Source organism: Macaca thibetana, chromosome 9 (genome assembly GCF_024542745.1).
Source record: "Macaca thibetana thibetana isolate TM-01 chromosome 9, ASM2454274v1, whole genome shotgun sequence".
Lineage (NCBI taxonomy): Eukaryota > Metazoa > Chordata > Mammalia > Primates > Cercopithecidae > Macaca > Macaca thibetana.
Window position 1 is genome coordinate 56472650 of NC_065586.1, and position 20951 is coordinate 56493600.

The window sequence follows — 20951 nt, forward strand, 5'->3', positions numbered from 1 at the left end:
TTGTTTGATTTTAAATTCTTTTCTTGTCGTTTTGCAGAAGCCGAAAGCGGTATGCACTCTTCGTTAACTTTTCTTCCAACCTCCACCCTCTATCTTCACTCCTAACCACAGGACTAACCATTTGCCAAGAATTCAAGAAGAGAGAGATTATATATATGTATATATAATCTCATTCCCTTGTCTAGTGTATATATATTATATATATGTGTGTGTGTATATATACATATATATACACCCCTCTCCAACTAAAGTACATACATTGGAAGTAGCCTATTTCTGTTCCTGTTTGATTGGTTGGTTCTTTTGGATGACGCACTAACTTCTTTGCAGGAAACCTAAAAAAGGAAAGGCACACTCCTGTTTTCAGTCATGGCACCAATAATGGGAACAAATACTATGAAAGTTGAACAGGAGGATGCTTCTCTCCAGCCCTTTGTGTCTGTTTCTGTATTGTCCTGATGTGTCTTGGTGTCCATTGGACTCTGGCGCCATTTTGTCTACATACCACATCCACATTCCCGGTGACCTCCTCCTCCCTGTGTTGAGTTTCTTGTCTGTAGAGCAGAGTTCATGTCCTTTTATCCACAAAGCAGAGACCAAGCCCTTACACTTTGATTTTTCCTTACATTTATTTTGGTGATAACATTTTGAATATTTTATTTCTCAGGCAGTGCTCAGTATAGACTTAGAACACTGCTATTAAATTGCCAGATTATCACACTTGATTTACAGAGTTAGTACTGTTTATTAAGACAAACTCGTGGCTCTTTTTTTCCTAGTGTGTTTGGGCATATTTCTTAATACGAAGCTTCTCAATTTCACCATGTGATTTCACCCTGTTTTGCTGCTGTTTTACATTGCATGAAGCATGACTAAATCATCATCAAGGGCATTTAAAAAAAAAAACTTTGGGGTTAATAGTTCCAGGACAGCTTTTCAATAATGTGTTCTCTAAGACAATATTGTTGAAAACATACTCTTGAGATGCCTACTTGTTCATCTTTTCAAGTTACTTTTGTCCGTGATTGTAATCACTATCATGTGTTTGTGTTTGTAATTGTGTGTGTGTGTGTGTGTATTTGTCTGTATCTCTTTCCAAAATCTGATTCTTCTGTGATTTTTGGAGTACATGTGTATAGAGGTGGCTTCCTGTCAGTTTGGCATTATTGATATGATCCAACTGCGAGAAGTTACTGCAACACTTTGCATCTTAAAGGTCCACAGTGGTTGCACCTCTGCTGTTGGCTTTTGGCCTTTGAGTCCTTTTATCTTGTGGTGAAGGCATGTTGTGATGTAGGCATGACTTGTCCTAAGTATACCAGAAAATGATTTGGCTTGCTCCCAGAACCAAATATCCAGCATTATCCTTTCTAGATCACCTCTTTCTTCCCCATCCCATATGGCTAATATTTTTTGTATATGCAAAATATATTTGAAAATGCCATTTCTAAAGTTATCGAGATAGATGCAGGCTGAGTAAGTCCTCACCAGTATCTCTGGTGGACCACAGTGGCAGTCATTTGAGTCTGACCAACTGGGAGCAATCTTTATCATGCTGTCTGTGTGTGAGTGAACTGGGCTTAAGTATATTGACACATGAAATACACAACTGTGTCTCCAATGGTATCCGAAAGTAAAAGTGCATGTGTCTAGTTGTGTGGGACTCCAGCAGCACATATTTTAAAGCCCAGAAAAAATGAAAAGTTCCAGAAAGGTGATAAGATTTGAGATGTGGGGTTTCTCCAAACTGTGCCTGCACATGGCCTATAAACTACAAATGCAGTCATACTCCCTGAGAGGGGACACAATTGGTTCAAACAAAGTTCCAACTGAGAGTCATTGTATATGAACTTGTGTGATCAAAGAAGCCTCTTCTCAATGGCGTGATTCATCTGGGCATAGCATGAACGGAAACCCTAGATGGTTCTTATTTGCTTGCTTTAGTTAATGAAGTCCCATTAGCTTGCTAGACACAAATATAATTACTACGTTATCAAGTACAAACTATGTTCTCATATGAGTCATGCTATTTTTTTTTTTAAATTGCCTGAGGAATGGTACATTACACCTACCAAAAATGAAAGGGAGAGGAGAGAAATATATATCTATCATATTTACCTGTAATGGATAGACATTTCCTTAAACAATATCTGTTTCAGTTGAATTACCAATCATTGGCTGTCTCCAGAAACAGGAAACAAGTAAAGTTTACAATGATTGAAGACAAAACTAGATGTCTCCCAGTTATGCACAAGTGGTGGAGAAAGGAATACGTTTCTTTCCTCCATCAAGCTGCAGTCTTCCAACTTGACCCAGTGTTTAGCAAGAAATACCCGATGAAGTGTGATACAACTTGAGACATGGTGCTGTTCTCATGGAGGGACCTGATAGAGACATTTCCCCATGGGACTGAGCTCCGTTAGCCAATTGCATGTAGATGTGTTTTATGTGTAGGAACCCATATTTCTCTTTGAAGGTTTGCTTTCAATGTTGAAATCAATTGCTCCAACTTCCCAAGGGGCACACTGTTTACATATTGGGATATTTACATATTCATACTTAATGCCTCTGAGAGATTGCTAGTTCATTGGCCAATCCCCTAGCCCTAGCAGAGGTGTGGTCACTCCTTTAATCAGCCTGACTGATGAGAATTGTAGCTTGTTCTTTGAAAGAAAACTGTGACCTCCTTTCCACTTATTTGTGAAGAAGGAAAACTTCTGGGACTGAGGTTTTAAAAACTTATTTTTTTAATTCATTCAACCAATAGTTGAAATGTGCCTGTTGCATACAATGCTCTAAGCCTGCTACTCCAAAAAACTCAAAGGTAAACAGAATGTGATCATGTTTTGTACCCTTCTACTCAACTGTGGGTTCCTTACAGAAAATACGTATTTGCTCCATGTAGGAGGTGAGTAAACACACAATAAGTCGAGGCTGAAAACTAGTCTGAGAGCAAAAGAAACAGAGACAGCAAGTATCCTTGAAGAAGGGACCACACTAGCCCTGTGCTTCCAGCTGTCACTGGATGTTTTCTGTTGAAACCAGTAAGGTCAAAGAAGAAAGGATAATTTATATATTCCTTGAAATGAGGGAAAGTCCACCTCTGCCAAGATGTCCTTGTTGGAATTCTGTTAATGGATATATGGGCTTTTTCTCTTAGAGATTTTCATGATTCTTCACATGACACATGTTGAAGTTTATCTCTGATAAACTAGTGAATTACATAAAGTTGGAGCCAGAGAACTGATTTAGAGTGGTGCACAGGGAGAGAGACTGTTGGCAGTCATTAAAACAAAACAAACTTAACATTGGATACTCTCCTAAAGAGATCAGAGATCCTTGGAAAAATTTATGTATTCCTATTAGAAGGTCAATAACAAATTCTAAAGATAGTAGGCAAAAGGGGGAGAAAGTCACTACTATCCAAAATCCTTGTCTTTTTATATTTTGAAGAAGAGGGGGATTCGCATTTTATTTAAACTTTCTAGATTTGGAATGTGTATAGAAGACTTAATGTCTAAAATAAGTATATATATATAAAACCAGTAATGTAGTTCCTGGTGCTTCAGCACCAAGAGCATCTTTGTGTATCTAGATTTCTTTCTTTCATTGTTTCAAGGGCTGGGTCCATTCTTTAGATTCCCACCCAGAAGGCTGCCTAAGCCTTAGCTGAGTATCTGCAAACGGTTCTGCCTCACATCTCACATGGGGATGGTTTAACCCCCCTCACCCCTGTTCACAGGGAATAAGAGGGCATCCTGGAATCCACATGACCTGTGGGGCAATTAGAGATGCTTTTGGTTCCTTACACAATCAGCCATAGATTTAAGGAACAGAGGATACTTCTCTATGCAGACAAAAGTCAGTCTAAATTAGCTGACCACTAGATATTGTGCAGGGATAAAATGTTTTGGATTTCCTTGCAGTCAGTGGAAGAGTCTTCCAATGACAGTAGGGCACCTCCTGGGTCATTTATTAGCAGCAAGGACAAAGTGGAGAGTAATGGTGCTGTGAGCATTTATTTACCTCTCAGTTTTATAATCACCTAACTCACTGAGAGTAGCAACTATGAATTTAAGACCTTCTATGTGTCAGTCATGTTGCACATAGTACATTCTTTAACTCTCTTAGAGACATTGTAAGCTAGCGATTATTCACCCATTTTATAGATGAGAAGTGTGAGGCTTACCTGCGTTTATAAAGCCAGGACCCAAAGAGGTGAGACCTGAGTCATGTGCCTGAACCCTTAACCAACATCAGCAGCAAACCTGAAACACAAATGTTCTTTACATCAGAGCCCCAAATCTTTCTTCTCCACTGCACTAACTGGACTAAAGCAAACTCAAAGGCTATAATAAATTATCTCAACCTGCACTCTCTACAATGCCAATTCTAAATGTTCACTGTAGGCTAATTATTGTTCATTGTTGATAAAGAATAATGAAACACATAATATGAAAAAAGGAAACAGCATTCTATGTGATGCTTATTTGGTTCATATATGTCACCAAGACTTTGATGTGGGTCAGATTTTTCCTTTTGAATTCTGTTGTTCAAATCATGATAGGATTTTTTTTCCATTCAGAATTTTTTCTTGCATTTTTTATATGAATAATGTCAAAATGTAGGCTTTTATAACTCTAAGGAACTAGCTCCTTTAGGCTCCAGAAGTGCATGGAATATTTTGTGTAAGTCCTTATACATTATTCTGTAGTGTACAGTTCTTTACCCTATAATTTAATCTCATTAATGGGCAAGGCATTTTGATAAGAAGCCTGTATTATATTCCATGGGGTCAGCTAGAGAAAATCTTGATAACTTTGTTGAAAATGAAATACACTTTGGCTTTTCTTTACAAGATTTAAGAAAAGGAACAATAACTCACATGCATTGAGCCTTCTATACATCATCTCACTTAATTCTCTAAAGACTATTATTACCATTATCCACCTCTTGTAGGTAAAAAAGTTGAGTTCTAGGGAGATTTAGTAACTGGCCCAAAGTCAAACAGCTATTAAGGGGTAGCGTTGGAATTTGGACCCAAATTCTGATTGCAGAGCCAAGGCATGTAAAAACTGCCTTGCAGGAAAGGAGGTAAAAAAAAAAAATGTGCGAAATTTAGAATCCTGCCCTTCTAAAACATCATACTGAATTGGCTTTGAAAGATAAATTCATCTAAACTGTATGAGCTCTGACACTTCACCCTCGTGATTGCATGAAGTCAGAGGGCTCATTATACCCATGTGAAGAGTTGGCGGAGGGGTCATTAGGAGGTGCTTATGGAGAGCCGCTGCTCAGTGCAGGCCGTGCTATTAGTGTGGACTGCTGCTCTCTGATTTGGGAGGAATCTCATTGCTGCCTGTGGTTGTAGGGCTGAACAGTTAAATCTTCATAGCCTTTTGATATTATTGAGTGTTAATGATAGCCATGACACAAGTACAGTTTCCTCCTGTCAGGTCTTGTTATAAGTAATGGTAGATGTTCTTGTGACCACAGACAATTATTTTGCAATAATGGTCTGCTCAGAGGTCTCCCAACCAGGTGAACAAAGGTTCACCTGTGTCCTTCCTGTATGACTACAGACATATCACTTCACTGACCACAACACTTTTCTGAAATGGTTTACCAGTAGAAAAAAAGATTATGTGTTAATTACCATCCTCTATATTTTGATTGTTTGGGGCACCTGAGGACTTCCTTTAGACTGATTCCAAATATCTATTACCTTATTAAGCAACATCTTTTCAGAACAAGGAGTACCTCTGCTGTTTCTGTTGCTTCATTCGGAGTCCCTAAATTCAGTATCCATTAAGCCTGAAGTCTCTTCTCAGTCTGTGCATCAGACAATCTTGTATTCTGCTTTTGATCTGCAGAAAATTAAACTTGTTTGTTTCATCCATTTATTAGATTAGGATACATTTATCTCTTCTGTCAGTCCAAACACATCTTGGCCAGCTAATCTATTTACGCCACTTTGAAATAGGACAATGTATATTTAGGTTCCCACTTCTCTGCAGGGCAAGTTTTTTTAAGGGGTGGTTTGCATTTGTTTTCTCATTTTGCCTCAATTAGGACATGCTAGACACACATCTTATTCAAACACCCTGTAAGTTTTTATAAACAGCAGACTGGAATCGTTAAGTATATCCAACTGCTAACTTAAAAAAAAAAAAACTGTTTGGGTAAATCCAATTCTTCCTATAAAGGCTGTACATAGAATCAATTTCCATGTCCTTATCAATGTCATGAAGACGTTCAGTTTCCTTCTGCATTGGTTACAGGTGTCTTGTACCATTCCCCGTGGTAATATGTGGTGTGTGTACATGTATGTTTATGTATACATATAGGGGTCCCATTAATGCTCTGTCATTTAATGGAAAATTGTTGTAGCAATAGTTTCATCAGGCCAATAGTGCTTCTGTGTTGACCACCAATAGCAGTTTCAAAAGGAATGTATTCTGATGGACTTTGCTTCAAATCATATGCCCATGATGGCAGCTAGACTGCCCCATTATATAAACCCAGGCCCTAAAACTTTGATTTGCTTTGATTTCCTCAACTGGGAGCATGCCAACCTGGGAAGTAAGCAGTAGTGCTTAATGATGGCACTATCCAACTAAATGTATGGGGCAGTGGGCATTGGGCTCTGGACAAAATCTTTGGGGAAAGCTCTAGACTAGTGGGCCCCCTATAAACACAACAGTATGGTGTAGCCTTCGAGGTTTTATTCAGAACATGACCTCACAAATGTATCTTCTCTGTTTGTTTTTGTTCACTGAGCAGTATATTAATTAATCCTGGAAACCATCTTAAGATCCAAGAAGGTACTTTAGGATTTTTCATCGCAAGTGATGCCAAAGAAGTTAAAAGGTAAGAGTTTATTTTCAACTGGCTTTCTTTCTGGCCCAGCCATAGACACCTTGACCCACGGAAGTAGGCAGGCTTCCATAACCCCAAAACTCCTTAACATATCTATGGCCATCAATTGGTGTAAGAAAAACTTCCACAGACTCCTGTTCATGTAGTCAATTCCACATCTCTAAATGAGAATAATAAAATTTTAGAACTAAGAAGCCTAGTTACCTGCTCATTCATTTTATGAGGGAGAAAATGGGGGCTCAGAGAGCTGAATGACTGCTCAAGGTCATCCTGATTCCTGATGACCCAGAACAACATAACAAGACAACTGACTCTTTGTCTAGTGCTCTTTGCTTAATATTATCTGGGAAATTTACTTGAGAATTATCAGTTTTCTACTGTCCCTGCCAAATAGAATTTCAAAAGGTTGGGATTAATTTCAGATAGAATATGAAACTGGCTCTATTTCTGTTTGTGGCCTACTAGGTAAGTGGCTGAAGTTGTCAGTTTCAGTTGTTAAGCCACTCGAAGTACAGCACAGGATTTCATTGGCCTGCATGTTTCATGACATTTTTATTCGTATCCTTAAACCTGTTTAAGCAGCCTAGGAATTCACCAGGTCCTTTCCAGCACAACATGGAATATTGTTGTATTTGATTCTAGCCTATGAACTTGGATAAATTTACTAGCAGAAAATGCGATGCAAATGTTCAGACAGGTCATTCAGCTCAAGAGTAATATTCCATAAAATATTTTAAGTACATTATTAATTGTGAAGGTCTATCATTATTTATATAAGCCTATGGTCTTCATTGAATGAGTTCCTCGTCAAAGCCAGGCCTGTACTAGGTGTGCTACATTCTTTATTGCTGCTCTTCAAAATAACCCTGGAAGGTAAGTCTTCTTAAACTCTCAGAGCTTTGGTTTCCTCATCTGTAAAACTGAGATAAGTGATTTGTCCGAGGCCATGAGGCACATAAGTAAGTGGCAGAGCCCAGAATGGAACTGGTCTTTCCTTTTCTAAAACCCACTCTCTTTCTACCAAATTTAATAATACTACCACATTCTTACAAAGGAGGGTTTATTACACCCCAGCACTATTTTAGGTACTAGGTTCTCTGTATCTAAAACTTGTTAAAATCTCACAGCAACCCCATGAGATAGGTAGCATTACTCTTTCCCACTTTACATATGAGGAAACTGAGGCACAACTTGGCTAACTAACTTGCCCAAAGCCATACTGCTAGTGAGGAATAAAGCCAGGAAGTTCGGTTCCAGAGCTTGCACTCTTAATTATTTGCCTGGGTTGAGCCTGACACCCTGAGCACAGAACAATGACATGTGAGCGTGGATACTTAGGGTCCTCTTCCTCCCCACCCACTCTAGCAAACTAAGCCATACTGGCTACAGAAGCTTTCAGGAAAAAGAAAATATGGGCTGGTGGAAGAAAAAAGAATTCTTAAACTGAGCTCTCTAATAACTTAAATTTATTTCTGCAAATTGGGGAAAGATTGCCATGATTCAATTGTAGGGGAAAAATACCTCCCTACTCAGTTCACGGAATCTCCCTGTTGTTCAAGAGTATCCTGAGAACTGGGTACACCTGAGAAGGGAAATTAGGATGAATGGGACTGAACCTTCCCTCTCCCTGTGCTCCAATCAGGTCTCCTGGAGAAGAAGCTTGTGCCCTTGTCCAGACTGTGAGACACAAAAGCTTGAAACAGCATCTCAGCACCAAGTACAGGAGGCTGGGGAGCACAGGAGCACCATATATCACGTATACCTCCCAGATAGCAAATATAACATGAAACTCCCATTTGTGTAATTCTATTTCCTATTGCATCTCTCACTAATGAATGTCACAAATACCAGGCCGTCCAAAAAACAAATTACCTGCTATATTAGGGAGTGCAATATGTCTCATTTCAGTGCTTTATGGTATTCACAAATACATGCTGACACAATCAGCTACAACACCAGCCTGTAATTTTCCATGGTGTGTGATGTGTCAAAGCAAATGCTGTCAGTTAGGGGATTTCAAATAGATGAAGACTGCAGAAAACCACAGAAAGGACATCGGAGATTTGAATGAAACTAAACAAGTTTTGTAAAAATGGAAAAGTAGATTATGATGATCTAGTATCGAGTTTGCACCCTCCACTGCAAAAAAGCAGCAAAAGAAGTTAATTAATTCTGGCTCATAGAAAGCTTCAGATGCAGTGCTTTAGAAAATGAGGAGTGAAACCATCCCACTGCAGTCTTAAGAAGGTCACTTGAGGATGGACATTTGGGTACTTGCTCTTTCCTCCTTGCCACCAAATATTTTCCTTTTAAAATAACATTGGAACATAGACTTTAGTTTAAGAGTCACAAAACGGTGGCTCAGTGACTCAATTTGGCTTGCACATATGATTCTTTTGAGTCACAATTTTTAAAAATAAGTGAGTTGCCAAGGTGAAAAAAGTTACAAGCTTTTATATAAAAATCCTTATTACTCGTTTCTCCTGAAAAATTGGCAGACCTAACAATACTGGGAAGCAGTCTCAAACTCACTCATTCATTCACCCTTCAAGTATGGGTAAATCATTTACATTTAGAAGGCTCTACACAAGGCACCAGGGAAACAGTGGTGAACAATGGGAGAAGTCCCAACTCTCACAGGGCTCATATTCTAGGCAGGAAAGAATGACAGTTTTTTTTTTTTTTTTTTAATTAATGGTAAAAGAATTAATGCAACTGAGTCACTGATTTGGGTTGGGTATAAGTGAAAGCTTCTCAGAGGGGATGGTATTTGAGCAGAGATTGAGATGAAGCTAAATAATCCATCAGGCAGGGATCAGATAGGAAGAGGAGATGGGCTGCGAAGAAGTTCATTGTGGGTAGGAACCCCAAGAAGGAAAGTGTGGCTAGGGAATAGATTTGGAGAGAGTGGTATGAGATGAGGTTAGAGAGAGGCAGAGGCTGGCTCCTAAAGCACTTTATAAAAAGGTTGGATCTGTTATAAAATGGAAATCATTGACAGCTTTAAGCTGATCTGATGTATATTTTGAAAAGGTCATTCTTCCTGCATTGTAGAGAATGAGAGGAATGGGGCAGGAGAAGAGGCGAGAGACTCAGCTCCTATTACACAGTTTAGGTGAGAGATGATGGCAGCTTGGACTGACCACTGAGTGGAGGTGGAGAGAAGTGGGTCCCATTCAGACTATATTTTGGAGAGTGTGCAGAACCCCCCAGTGAATTGGGTAGAAGTGAGGGAAAAAAGAGGAATGAAGGATGAAGGCTAGAGTCAGGGCTTAAATTGTGTTGATCTTAACCAAGATGAGGGATACTAGAGAAGGAGCAAGTTTTGGGTAGTAGGAAGTTAAGCATTCTATCTGGACTATGTTAGGTAGGAGATGTGTACTAAACATATACACAGTGATATCATAAAGGCAGTTGGATCTTAGAGTCTGGAGTTCTGGGGATAAGTGTGAATTGGAGATGAATATGTAAATGTGGGTGCTGTTTCTTGTCCTGGCAAGAAACAGATGACACACTTAAATGGGAAAAAGGAGGAGAGTTTTATGAAGAGAGTGTGTAAAGTTATGGGCAGATAGTTAAGGAAAACCAATAAGGGATGGCCAAACACTCCAGAGCTAGCAAGAAAGGGGAGCCACCTTCACCCTAGATCTGTAGGGTAAAGGGGAAGGAGGGCTATCAGGAGCTGGAGAGAGAGGCTGTCATGTGCCATTTCATGGATCTGGCCAGGAGGGCACCCAGGGGGTCAAGGTGGTGACCTCATCCCCCCTCACCCTACAGTCTCCTGTTGACTCCTCCCACTGGACATGCAGACCAGGAAACTGGAGGACAAGGCCACAGTGAGAAGAAAACCATCATTTAGTGCATGTTCTCAGGGCTGGATAGCATGGGAATTGGTCCAGTCAGCATTGGAGTAAAATAAGCTATGAAACTCCAGAGGGGGTTTGACAGAGGAACCCACTGACTCGTGGCTTTCGTTTTTCCTTCTCTGCAGACCTCCTCAACTCTGTCTCACTTTGGCTGACCAGAAAAGGTGCTTTCAGAGTGACAAGGTTGATATTTTCATTTGACTGAGAAACGACATACTTCTGCCCCCTCAAGTATATATTTGACCAGACTGTGGGACTTTTGGTGTTGTATTTAACTTCCCCACCAAGGGCCCAGGGCTCATTGCCCGCGTGTCCCCACGAGTAGCATCAAAGGCTGTTCTCAAAAATGAAAGACGAGTGAGCAGACGCAGTGTGTCACATCAGCAACTTTTTTCCCAGTTCCTTTGCAAATGGAAGTTTATGAAAAGGAGCACTAACTCAAATCACAGAATCCTGTGTTTGAAATAAACGGTCTTGCAACAAACATTTCCGACTGCAAATGTCTAAACCTTTCAAAAGATTAAAGGAAATTAATGCTGGCGTGTTTCATTAATTTGGCACCACCGTGGAGGAAATGTGGTACTCATTTCATTTGGGTGGATTATGAAATGTGTCAGTTTTTCCATTCTCTTTTTCCAGGGCATTTTTTTACTGCAAGGCCTGTCATGATGACATCACAGATCCCAAAAGAATAAAAAAATGTGGCTGCAAACGGCGTAAGTAGTGTTTCTCTCCCCGTCCCCTCCCTCTCTCATTCCTATTCCCCAAATTCCTTTTCCTTTCCTTTTCTTATTAGAGAAACACTAAACATCAAGAGTTTTCTTGAATATGTTTATGTTTCACCCACCAGTTTAAAGAAATATGAAATCAATACCTGTCCTTGCTTTGTTAGAGCAGAGGATGAAAAATCACCACCATCAACACCTAGGAATGAACCCTGTGCCTAGTCCATGCTTCTTTACTCTAGAGACGCCTCAGTAGATGTGTCCAGTCTAACAGAGACAAGTATGATATATAAAAAGGAGGAGAACTAAAGCCATAGAGAATGAAGTGTTTTTGTATCATGATTTCCAGTGGATTGGGTGCCCCTGGGTATATGGGGTTGAGAGAGAAACTAAATCTGAGGACTTGGTCTCCAAAATGGAAGTTGTCTCTTTCCATTTGGAATTCCTGCCAGTTTTAATACCACAGGCCAGAATTTGCAACTGTGATGCCTTCAGACTGCCCCCAAGAAAAAACTTTCCATTGTCAAAGGGCTTCAATTGCTATCATCCCAAAGGTCGAGCTCAAGCACCGTTGCTCTTTGGGGCAGACTAGACTGGGCTCAGTTGTTTCTGGCATATTCTGTCTCAAGACCCTTCTAAAGCTGTTTGCCACTGGGGCCTCTTGAGAAAGATATAGTGAGTCTAGAACGTGGAATTGTGAGCTCCTGAGACACCATGACTTAAGTGGCCTTTGCTTTGAGAAGGTTGTGCCTTTTGCAGTAATTATGCTGTATTGCCTAATAGAAATTGTTCTCAACCCTCGAAAAACAACAACAACAACAAAAAAGATGCCATCCTTCCTATGGTGAGTTAGTGTTTTAAAAGCTCCTCACAATCATTGCTTTGATTCTCACCCTAACCCCATGTAATTGGCAGGGGTGTTATTAATCCCATTTTACAAAAAGAGGAAACTAAGCTTCCAAGTTTGAGAGGATGAGATTGCTGACAGTCACACAGCCAACATACAGGGATTTGGGCACACCTGAAGGCCTCTATTGATTCTCTGGGTGCTCTAACAGTTTTTTGCAGAAGGGAAAGGAAAGATGGGCAGTCTTGGGTCTGATGAGTAAGAACAATTATGAAAGATGACCCCATAAAAATCCTGGTTCACAAGCAGAAGCCAGACAGAAGAGCACCATTTCTGAGGTATGCCACTGAAGGAAGGACGTTTTTCATTGTACTCCTAGAGGGGGTACAGAAAATATAGAACCAGTCATCTATAAATATCGCTCTGCTGGAGCATAGAGAAGTTCCTCAATCCATGGGGAAAATTCCCTTGGGGTGCACTCTTGGTCTAGAGAAGTTTCTGCAGAAATCCCCTCAGGATGGGGCAGCTTAGGCCCATGGGTTTCCTCCCCCTGTTTCCACTGACTTAATACAGCTGGTCTCCTTCCCCCAGACTCTTACAAAGATGAGTATTTATTGATATCTCAAAACAAGAGCCTCTAATTTCTTGGGACCTAAGAATTCCCTGATTCTGACAACCTACCAAGAAGAGCATGTAAGAGAGAACAAGGCCTAGAACGAACCTCACTGCCCATTCAACCCCCACAGACCCCATGAATCCAAAGGCCGTCTTTACCAGGCAGTCCATCCTAGCCATGCTCAGTTGGTTGTGGACACAGCAGCATGGCTGAGTTGACCAGACATCTCCTGAATCATTTCAATCAGAAGGAGCACAACCGTCTGAGGGTTGAAGCAAATAAGAGAGAACAACAAATACAAGAGGTGAACAATTCTGTAAGGAACGCTTGTAGTGAGGAGTTGAGAAAGGGAGGAAAGTGAGGCCAATAATCCCTGACAGGATATTTGCCAGACCCTCGTCCCACAGAGTATCAAGGAAATAGCAAGACTGTGATTCAAGTATTGATTAGCCATTCACATATTTTTGAGTATCTTCTTTGAATGAGGTGCTATTTTTGGTTCCAGGGATGGAGTGGTGAAAAAGGTAAATTCCCTGCCCTCCTGAATCTTTTACTCTGGTGAATGGAGACAAACCATGATCTTGCAAATAAATAAATTCAGAGATAGCCAGTGCTAAGAGGAGAGAAGAGACTGTCTGGTTGAGGAATACTGCAGTGGTGCTACTTTATAGCTTGGAAGGTCAGGAAGGCCTCAGTCAGGGCTGATGTTGAGGTCAAGACCCAATCCAGATAAAGAGAAGAGCAAAGGTCAAGGTCAGGAGGCAGGAATGAGTTTGTGGTGTTTGAAGGATAGAAGAAAGACCAATGGCACTGGGGAGATAATAGTATGAGATGAGATTAGAGAGGGAGGGAGGGGCCGTGGTAAGAAGTGGGGGTTTTAGTCTTTTATTAGGAAGTCATTGGAAGATTTTAAGTGAGGAAATGTCATCATTAGTTCTTAGTTTAAAAGATGTCCCTGGTGTCCAGATGGAGAGCATTCTCTGGAGGAAGGAGTGGAAGTGGAAGGATGAAGTGAGAACTTCCCTGACTCTTGCTCTGACATTGGAATGTCCCTCATAGGATGCCATAGTGGAACACAGCAGACTAAACTGTCCCTAGAAATAAGAAATAAGGATTTGGCCTCTAAGTTATTTTTCCACCTTGGTTCCAGACAAATAAACAGCAGCAGGCTTTAGCTTCATCCTGGAGAGAGAGGCACATAATTGTTTGAAATAATTTTATTCTCTTCATTTCCTTTAAAGTTGGTGGAGCCAGTGAGGTATATAATCTCCCATTACACACTGCACCAATTGCTGCAAAAGGCCTGCCTCTACAAAGCCAAGCCAGTGCAACAAGGGCCTCACTTCCTTCTCTGTACATCTGCGTGCCTCCTCCCCCAACCTCAGCTTCTTCATTTCACAAAGGCCTTTGGCTATGTAACAATCAGAATTGTCCGAATATTGTTCCTACTAATTGAAAGGCCATAGAACAGAGGGCAGGATGCAGATGTGTGTATGAGGTGAGGGGGTGGTTAGAATAAAATGAATTATTAAAAATAAACCTCCCCATGTAGGTCAGGCAAGTGAGGAAATTGGAGAAGATGTTTTAGTTGCAAAGAACTTTAATTAGAAGAAACTAGGATTATTAATAACACACTGCGGGGACCCCCATGCCTTTGAACAGACATTGCTTGGTTCCCAGTCTAAGTTGGAGAAGACAGCTGACCCACATACTCATCTGTCCAAACGTGTTAGTCCGGGTATTAATAATTCACCCTGGAATGGTAGATCCCTTGAGGGCAGAGCCCATGACAGTAGCTGGCCCTTACCCATAGCTTCCTAACCCTCCTTCCCCAACCCAGTCTTCCCCTTTCACCTCCACCCCTACCTCCTCATTCACTTTCTTTCAGTAACCTTCAACATTTCACGTCATCTCATCTGGAGAAATATCAGGTGCGGACATTCCATTTCTGGAAATCCTGTGATAGTATAGTTTAACGTTTGCATTTCTTTCCATTTCTTCATAGCTCTCTATCAAGGAAAAGAGTCAAATTCAGCTGTCTGGCCGAGGAGCAAGTTCTCAGGGTCTACTATTTACCCATTTTCTTTTTCTGTGTAACAAACATTGTCTAATGATTTATATTTCTTCCCCCAGCCTCTAAAAGTTTGCCAAAGTGTGGACTCCTAGGGGACAAGTAATGTCTAGTTTGATGTGTTTGAAGGAATTTTCTTTGACTGCAAATCATTGACATATCTTTGATTTATTTTTTTTCTCTTTGCTGCCTTGGAATACGGCCCCTACTCTATTTTAACTGCACACTGGTAGTGATATATTGTGAGTAAAACGGGTTCCCAGCAGCCCGGAGTCCAGTTCCCCCTGTCTTTCTCTAGAAGAGATACTCTTTTAATTTTCTGTACAGTTGTAGTTTCCTTTTTACTTTTGGTATTTATGTTGCATGTAGCAGTGACATCATGCCCCAACTCCTTCATCCCCCAACGCAGTCTACAGAGTAGTCTGGAGCCGGAGAGTCCACAGGGAGCCTGCTCTCCATCCACCCACCGCAGTCCCCAGGCTCTGGCCAGCTTCGGCCACTGTCTTATTTTTCCATTTGAAAATAAGACCTTGACAACAGTGTGTTTCTCTTGAAGACCTTGTCTCAGGACTTTTAAGGGACTCTGATTAGGCTGAAATAATTACCACTATAGCTGTAGATGCTTCATCAGCTGGGGTAATTGTCATGCTTGCTTTTGATAAATTATACTTGGTCTCCTTTGCTATTGAGCTTCAATTCCTCTCCTAAAGGAAACACATATGCCACATATATATTCCCATGTTGTGATATATATATATACACACACACACACACAATATGTGCCATGATGTATCAGAATATATGTACATTCTTATATGTAAAAATTCATATTTTTACATATAAGAGTAGAGATATTCCATAGTGTGATGTATTTATTGCAGTATATGCCTCTCCGTACGAGAAGTGCTCACTAGATAATTAATTGGTTACTCAACTTTGGGACTGTAAGTATCCCAATTGTTTTACTGGAGACAAGTATTTGCACAGTGGTAATTATTTTCTGCAGTCTACGAAGTTTCCTAGCTTTACAATGAAGTTTTTCTTTTAGTCAGTACTCAGTAGGACACACCCAGTTGCTTTATGAGTGTTAGTCAGACATCTTGGAAGATCTGTTTACCTGTTTAAGGCAGAAAAACTGACTGGAGGAGAACATTCCATTTCAGCAATGAGCTATGCATAAGTCTGAACAAGTCAATGCAAGTGTCTGAACCTCTAGCTTACTCAAGGAATAGGATGTCCTTTTACTCAACAAGATGTGGCCATTGAGGAGGAGCTTTTAAGGCCAGCGTTGAGCTTTGGGTCTTTACTCGTGTTTGTAAGGCTCTACTGAAAAGGAGATCCAATCTGTGGAACAGTTCAGTCCAATGGCTCTGGAATTTGGAGAAGATGTTTCAAATTCGGTCCTCTCGTTCCTTTGCAGCAAAAGAGGCAAGTTGATCATCTGGTTTTTGTTAGTCATCAGTGTTTGGAGGGTATAGATTGCTCACTTTAAAAACAAAACACAACAATGACCTTCTTCAATTCAATGCACAATCTTGCCAAAATCGACTCTGTGGCTTTTTTCATCGACAGAACCCTTTAACCATGGCTTGAGGGCATGGCCCTCTTTCATACCTGCAGAGTTGCATACTAAATTGAAAGCTCCTTCAGAATTGGAGAGAAAATGTGATGTCAATCAACCAACAACTCTAGTGCCAAATACTTCTGCCTTCCTCAGCCACAATATGGTCGTTAGGGGCAGAATCAACTAGCTTGGTGTGCTCTGTGCTGCCAACATTAACTAGCTCTTTCTTTCTCCTCTTTCTGTTTTTGGAAAACCACCTGGAAGACCCTTCTTCTTACTCCAGAAGGTAATGGGAGGAATTTTGCTAAGTGAAGATATCATTTCTCATTTATAGGACTTGAAAGAATATTCTCTGATTCCCAGTGCCACATCAAAGGCCTCACCTTAAATCCTGGTGGATTTTTTCTTCTGTGGATATTTTTATTAGTAATGTTAGTTGCTGCAGAGCCCATGAAGAGTAGCTCCAGGGTTTATGCTTGGAAATAATTCCTCCTTCATTTGACTGATTTTAAAAGTGAGGTTGTGACCTGAGAAGTATCTATTGATTGAATGGCAGATGTTTTTTTCTTCCATCCCAGTCTTCCCTTGAATTTGCTTCACTTGAAATCTAAAATATTTTTCCCCAGCAGTTGGAAAACTCCACTTGGGCCCCTCAGTCCAGTACTGCTTTTTTCTGCCCCTTCCAATCCACCCTGGAAATTAAGATTCTGCAATTGGAAATTGACTGACAATTTGGTCGCTGATGCAGGAGGCAGATGGTGCTGAGGATAGGATGGAATCCAATTCTTCCTTCCATTCCAGGCTTGGCTCAGAAAGGCCAGCCAGCAGAGAACCTGAGTTTGACAGCTGATTATCCATTTGACTTAAGGAAAGAGCAGTAACTGAGCTGCGTCTTCACCAGCCACTTTCCAACAGGTTTCTGATCTCATGATCACGGCCTTTCAGAATAGAGGAAAAGTTGTCCAAGAACACTTCTGAGAAGCCTTTTTGTTTTAAACCCTCAAGAGTAAACAGATAGTTTTGATGATGTCCATTAGGGAAATACTTTTATTTTGTCTCTAAATAGTACTAGGAAGTTATAATGGAAATATTGGTTGAATATCCACTTCACCGTGGTGAAGAAAAGCACATAAAACCTTTTTCTCAAATTGTGAAACTGCTAGGACCTAGGTCTTCGGAGGAAGATGAGACCCAGGGTCAAATTCTTAGCAACCACATAACCTCATAGAATCCATGGCCCTGGCCCAATAACAAGAACTTTATGAAGTGGACCACACAGTAAACTGAGTCCCTAGAGCCTTGTATTTCTGCTTTCCTAGAGTGAAGTTGGCCTATCGGGGCAATTAATTGAGCATGAAGTTTCAAGAGCCCTAAGATGGGATGACAAGTAGCTTCGGTGTTCACACTTGCCAGAGACACACTCTTGTCTGCTCCCAGTCTCAGGAAGCTGCAGCAGGGCTTTAAAAAGGAGACCCAGTCAGCGGCCACCGAAATAGTCCTACTGTGCCAGCTGTGGCTGCAGACCCTAGGCTCATCTCCTAGGACCTCTCACCCTTTCATTCCCCCTACCCCTAATCATCTGCTGTGGATCGTGAGAAGCCATTGAATTGAAATGACACTGCACATATTTCAATTCTCAGAGACAGCAGGGTCCTCTTTCTGCTCCTTTTGGAGAAAGGCTAGTTCCAATTGCCCGTGAACTAGCTGCTCTTCCACATCGATCCACTAGATGTCCTCATAGATCTACTTTGCATTACCATTGATATCCCGGGGAAAACGTTGTCTGAGACTTGGGATTTGGTAAGGGAACAATGGGTGACTATGTAAGAAAGAAAATTAGCAAACACCAAAGGAGAGAGGACGCTTTGTGTGGCCAGGGAGTAGATAAGAAATTTACTTCTGTTTTAATAAATCTGAAACTTTCAAAGTTGCACTTTGAGACCTAACCTTGGGAATTTAAAGCGGAACTCTTCGTATCTAAAATTAACGTTCTAACCTAAATTAGGTCTAGAAAAGGAAACAACCACTGAGAAATGGAAACAAAACACCAGTGGTTCTGAATATCCTGATTCACTAAAACAAAATTGAAGGATCAGGAAGCCAGAGAGAGTTGAGAGAGATGAGGGGTGGTAATTTCCAAATTAGGAGGTCCACGACTTAACTTTGATATAATTTAATTTTACAACTTGAGAGTATAATTTTACACAGACAGTGTTCAATTCTTCTGGAACATCTACCACCAGGGAGTCAACTCCTCATCAGCTTTTAGTTAAAGAGCTTGTTCATGATTTGAATAATGGCCCAGAGGAGAGTTCTTCCTGGCCAGTACTCATATCCTTCAAGCCTGATGAATCGCTCCACCAGGTCTTACCTTTAAGAAAGTGCACCCAGAAGTCTCTAGGTGAAGACACCTGACAGGGAGTCAATGGAAATGGACTATGCCAGCAGTAGCGAAAAAGAGCCACCTTCCCAGTTGGTGGCACCTTGATCTAGACATTCTGATTCCTGAAGGTTTGTCAACATGTGGGGCTCAAGAGTTTTTAACTGTTTCTGTCTTGTCTTTGAGCCTCTCATTGATCGTTCCTGCTGATTTTTTTTTTCTTTGTGTGTGTGTGTGGTGGTGGTGGTGGTGGTATTTGTTTGTCTTTTGAGATTTCTATTTTGCATTTGGTGTGAGTGTAAAAATGATTGGGAAGGAATGACAAGTAATAGCATGTTTTCTTTTTTATGCATATGCTGCTTTGGAATGTGACTGCTTATAATTAACAGTTAATCTTCTTATAGCAAATGGTTTTTTGCTGCTTCGATTACCAGTTTCAGCCTGTTCCTGCATGCTAACAATAAGAAATTTTAGAACAATGCATGGTCACCAGAACGGCTAACAATAACAGTTGCAAACAGTCCCTGAGAGCCACTGGTTTGTCGCTGTGTTTCCTCCTGAACTCATATCAAGTAGGAGGTTTACATCACCCATTCTGATCCATTTGCCTCTGAACAAATAGTTTCAAAAGTTATTTCATCTCCATCATCCTTCCCCTTATCCTTAAAGATGGTATATTTATAAGAACTTTCTTTCCCCATAAATGTGTCAGATTCTATTATTGTATATAAACCCAAAATGGCAGTATGGAAATGAAAACCAGGGACTGTTGCTAATGAGAAGCATAGCATTCCAGAGTTTGATGGGCTTCTCTTCTGCTACAGCATTTGATTAAAAAAATTGTTTTTCAAAACGATTTATCTATGATGAAACAAAAAATCATCCTTGTTTTCCTCTTCTGTGTAAATAACAAATCAATATTTCCAGTAAAAGAAATAAGAAGGAGAAAACAAGGGAATGTCTGCAGATTGTATGCCAGATCCGGATGCATTTAAGATAAATTTATGTTCATGTCTTTAATTGAAGACTTTTTTCCCTTTCTTGACTTCAGCCATTGCTGTTTGTTTGGGATGTCTGGGCATTCACACCATGCCTTCTAAATTCCTCTGATTCAAATGCTATAGTGGAAATTTTTTTTTTTTTTTTGGTAAAAGCTAAAGCTCAAAGGAATGATATACCACCATTGAACAGGGCTGGGGCTGCATGATGATCTGAACAACAGACTAGCGAGGACACTAAAAGAACATGTCACTAAAAATGTGAGCCAAGTTTACAAGAATGGAGTTGCTGCTGAAGAGATCTCTCATTCATCTCCCCCAGTGCCTGTTCTTCACAATCATAACGTTACCCTTGCTTGACAAATATACTGTATGGCAAGTCATAAAGGTCTTAGAACAGGACTTGACCCATTTGAGAGATTTAAACCCCTCTTCCTGGTGACTGTAACATTCAAAGAGGGCAAAACCACAAGCCATATTTTAAAATAAGAGTGCAACCATTCTCTACAAAGAAAAAGAAAGAGGGGGGGGAAATGACTTTCAAAGTGGAAGGTGTGGATGCAGGGAATAACACCTCCTCAGTTTAGGTTTACTATTTGGCAGTAATGCTTAGAATAAATGTGAATTCTTCTCCTACCTTGTGAGAGAAGCAGGCCAGTTCATGCTAAGTGATAAGCAAACATGTTTGCCTGTTGTAGCATCAAAGTGAGGTACAAAAACCTTCTCTTGTACTGAAATATAAATTGGCTTGAAAGGCAAAGGTGAAGCGCATTGGAAACTACGATGCTGACTTCCAACAACTTTTATAGGTTACCACTCAGTTTGGATCCCCAGGCAGTGCAGAACCTACCATACCAGCTTGAGAAGAGCTATCAATGCTGCATGCAAATTGCATTAAGATATTTCACACGGAACCTATTCTTTTATTTCATGTTTTGTCAGTTTTAATCGATTTTGGCAAATATTTTCTGTACAAGGAAAAAAAAAAAGAATGTGATTAACCAA

General features: G+C 40.5%; 1 protein-coding gene across 25 annotated transcripts in view; it reads left to right on the forward strand.

Annotated features, from left to right (window-relative positions):
- Nucleotides 1-20951, forward strand: part of KCNMA1 (potassium calcium-activated channel subfamily M alpha 1) — a 762662-nt gene that overhangs the window by 609881 nt on the left and 131830 nt on the right. For 22 of the 25 annotated variants that reach the window (XM_050803364.1, XM_050803365.1, XM_050803369.1 and 19 more), the window contains 2 exons: nucleotides 6784-6870; nucleotides 11385-11461. In XM_050803364.1, coding sequence (XP_050659321.1) covers nucleotides 6784-6870; nucleotides 11385-11461 — 164 coding nt within the window. Of the gene's footprint in view, nucleotides 1-37; nucleotides 3522-6783; nucleotides 6871-10870; nucleotides 11230-11384; nucleotides 11471-20951 lie in introns of those variants that run through there. The other 3 variants (XM_050803382.1, XM_050803383.1, XM_050803384.1) reach the window with 3 other exon arrangements.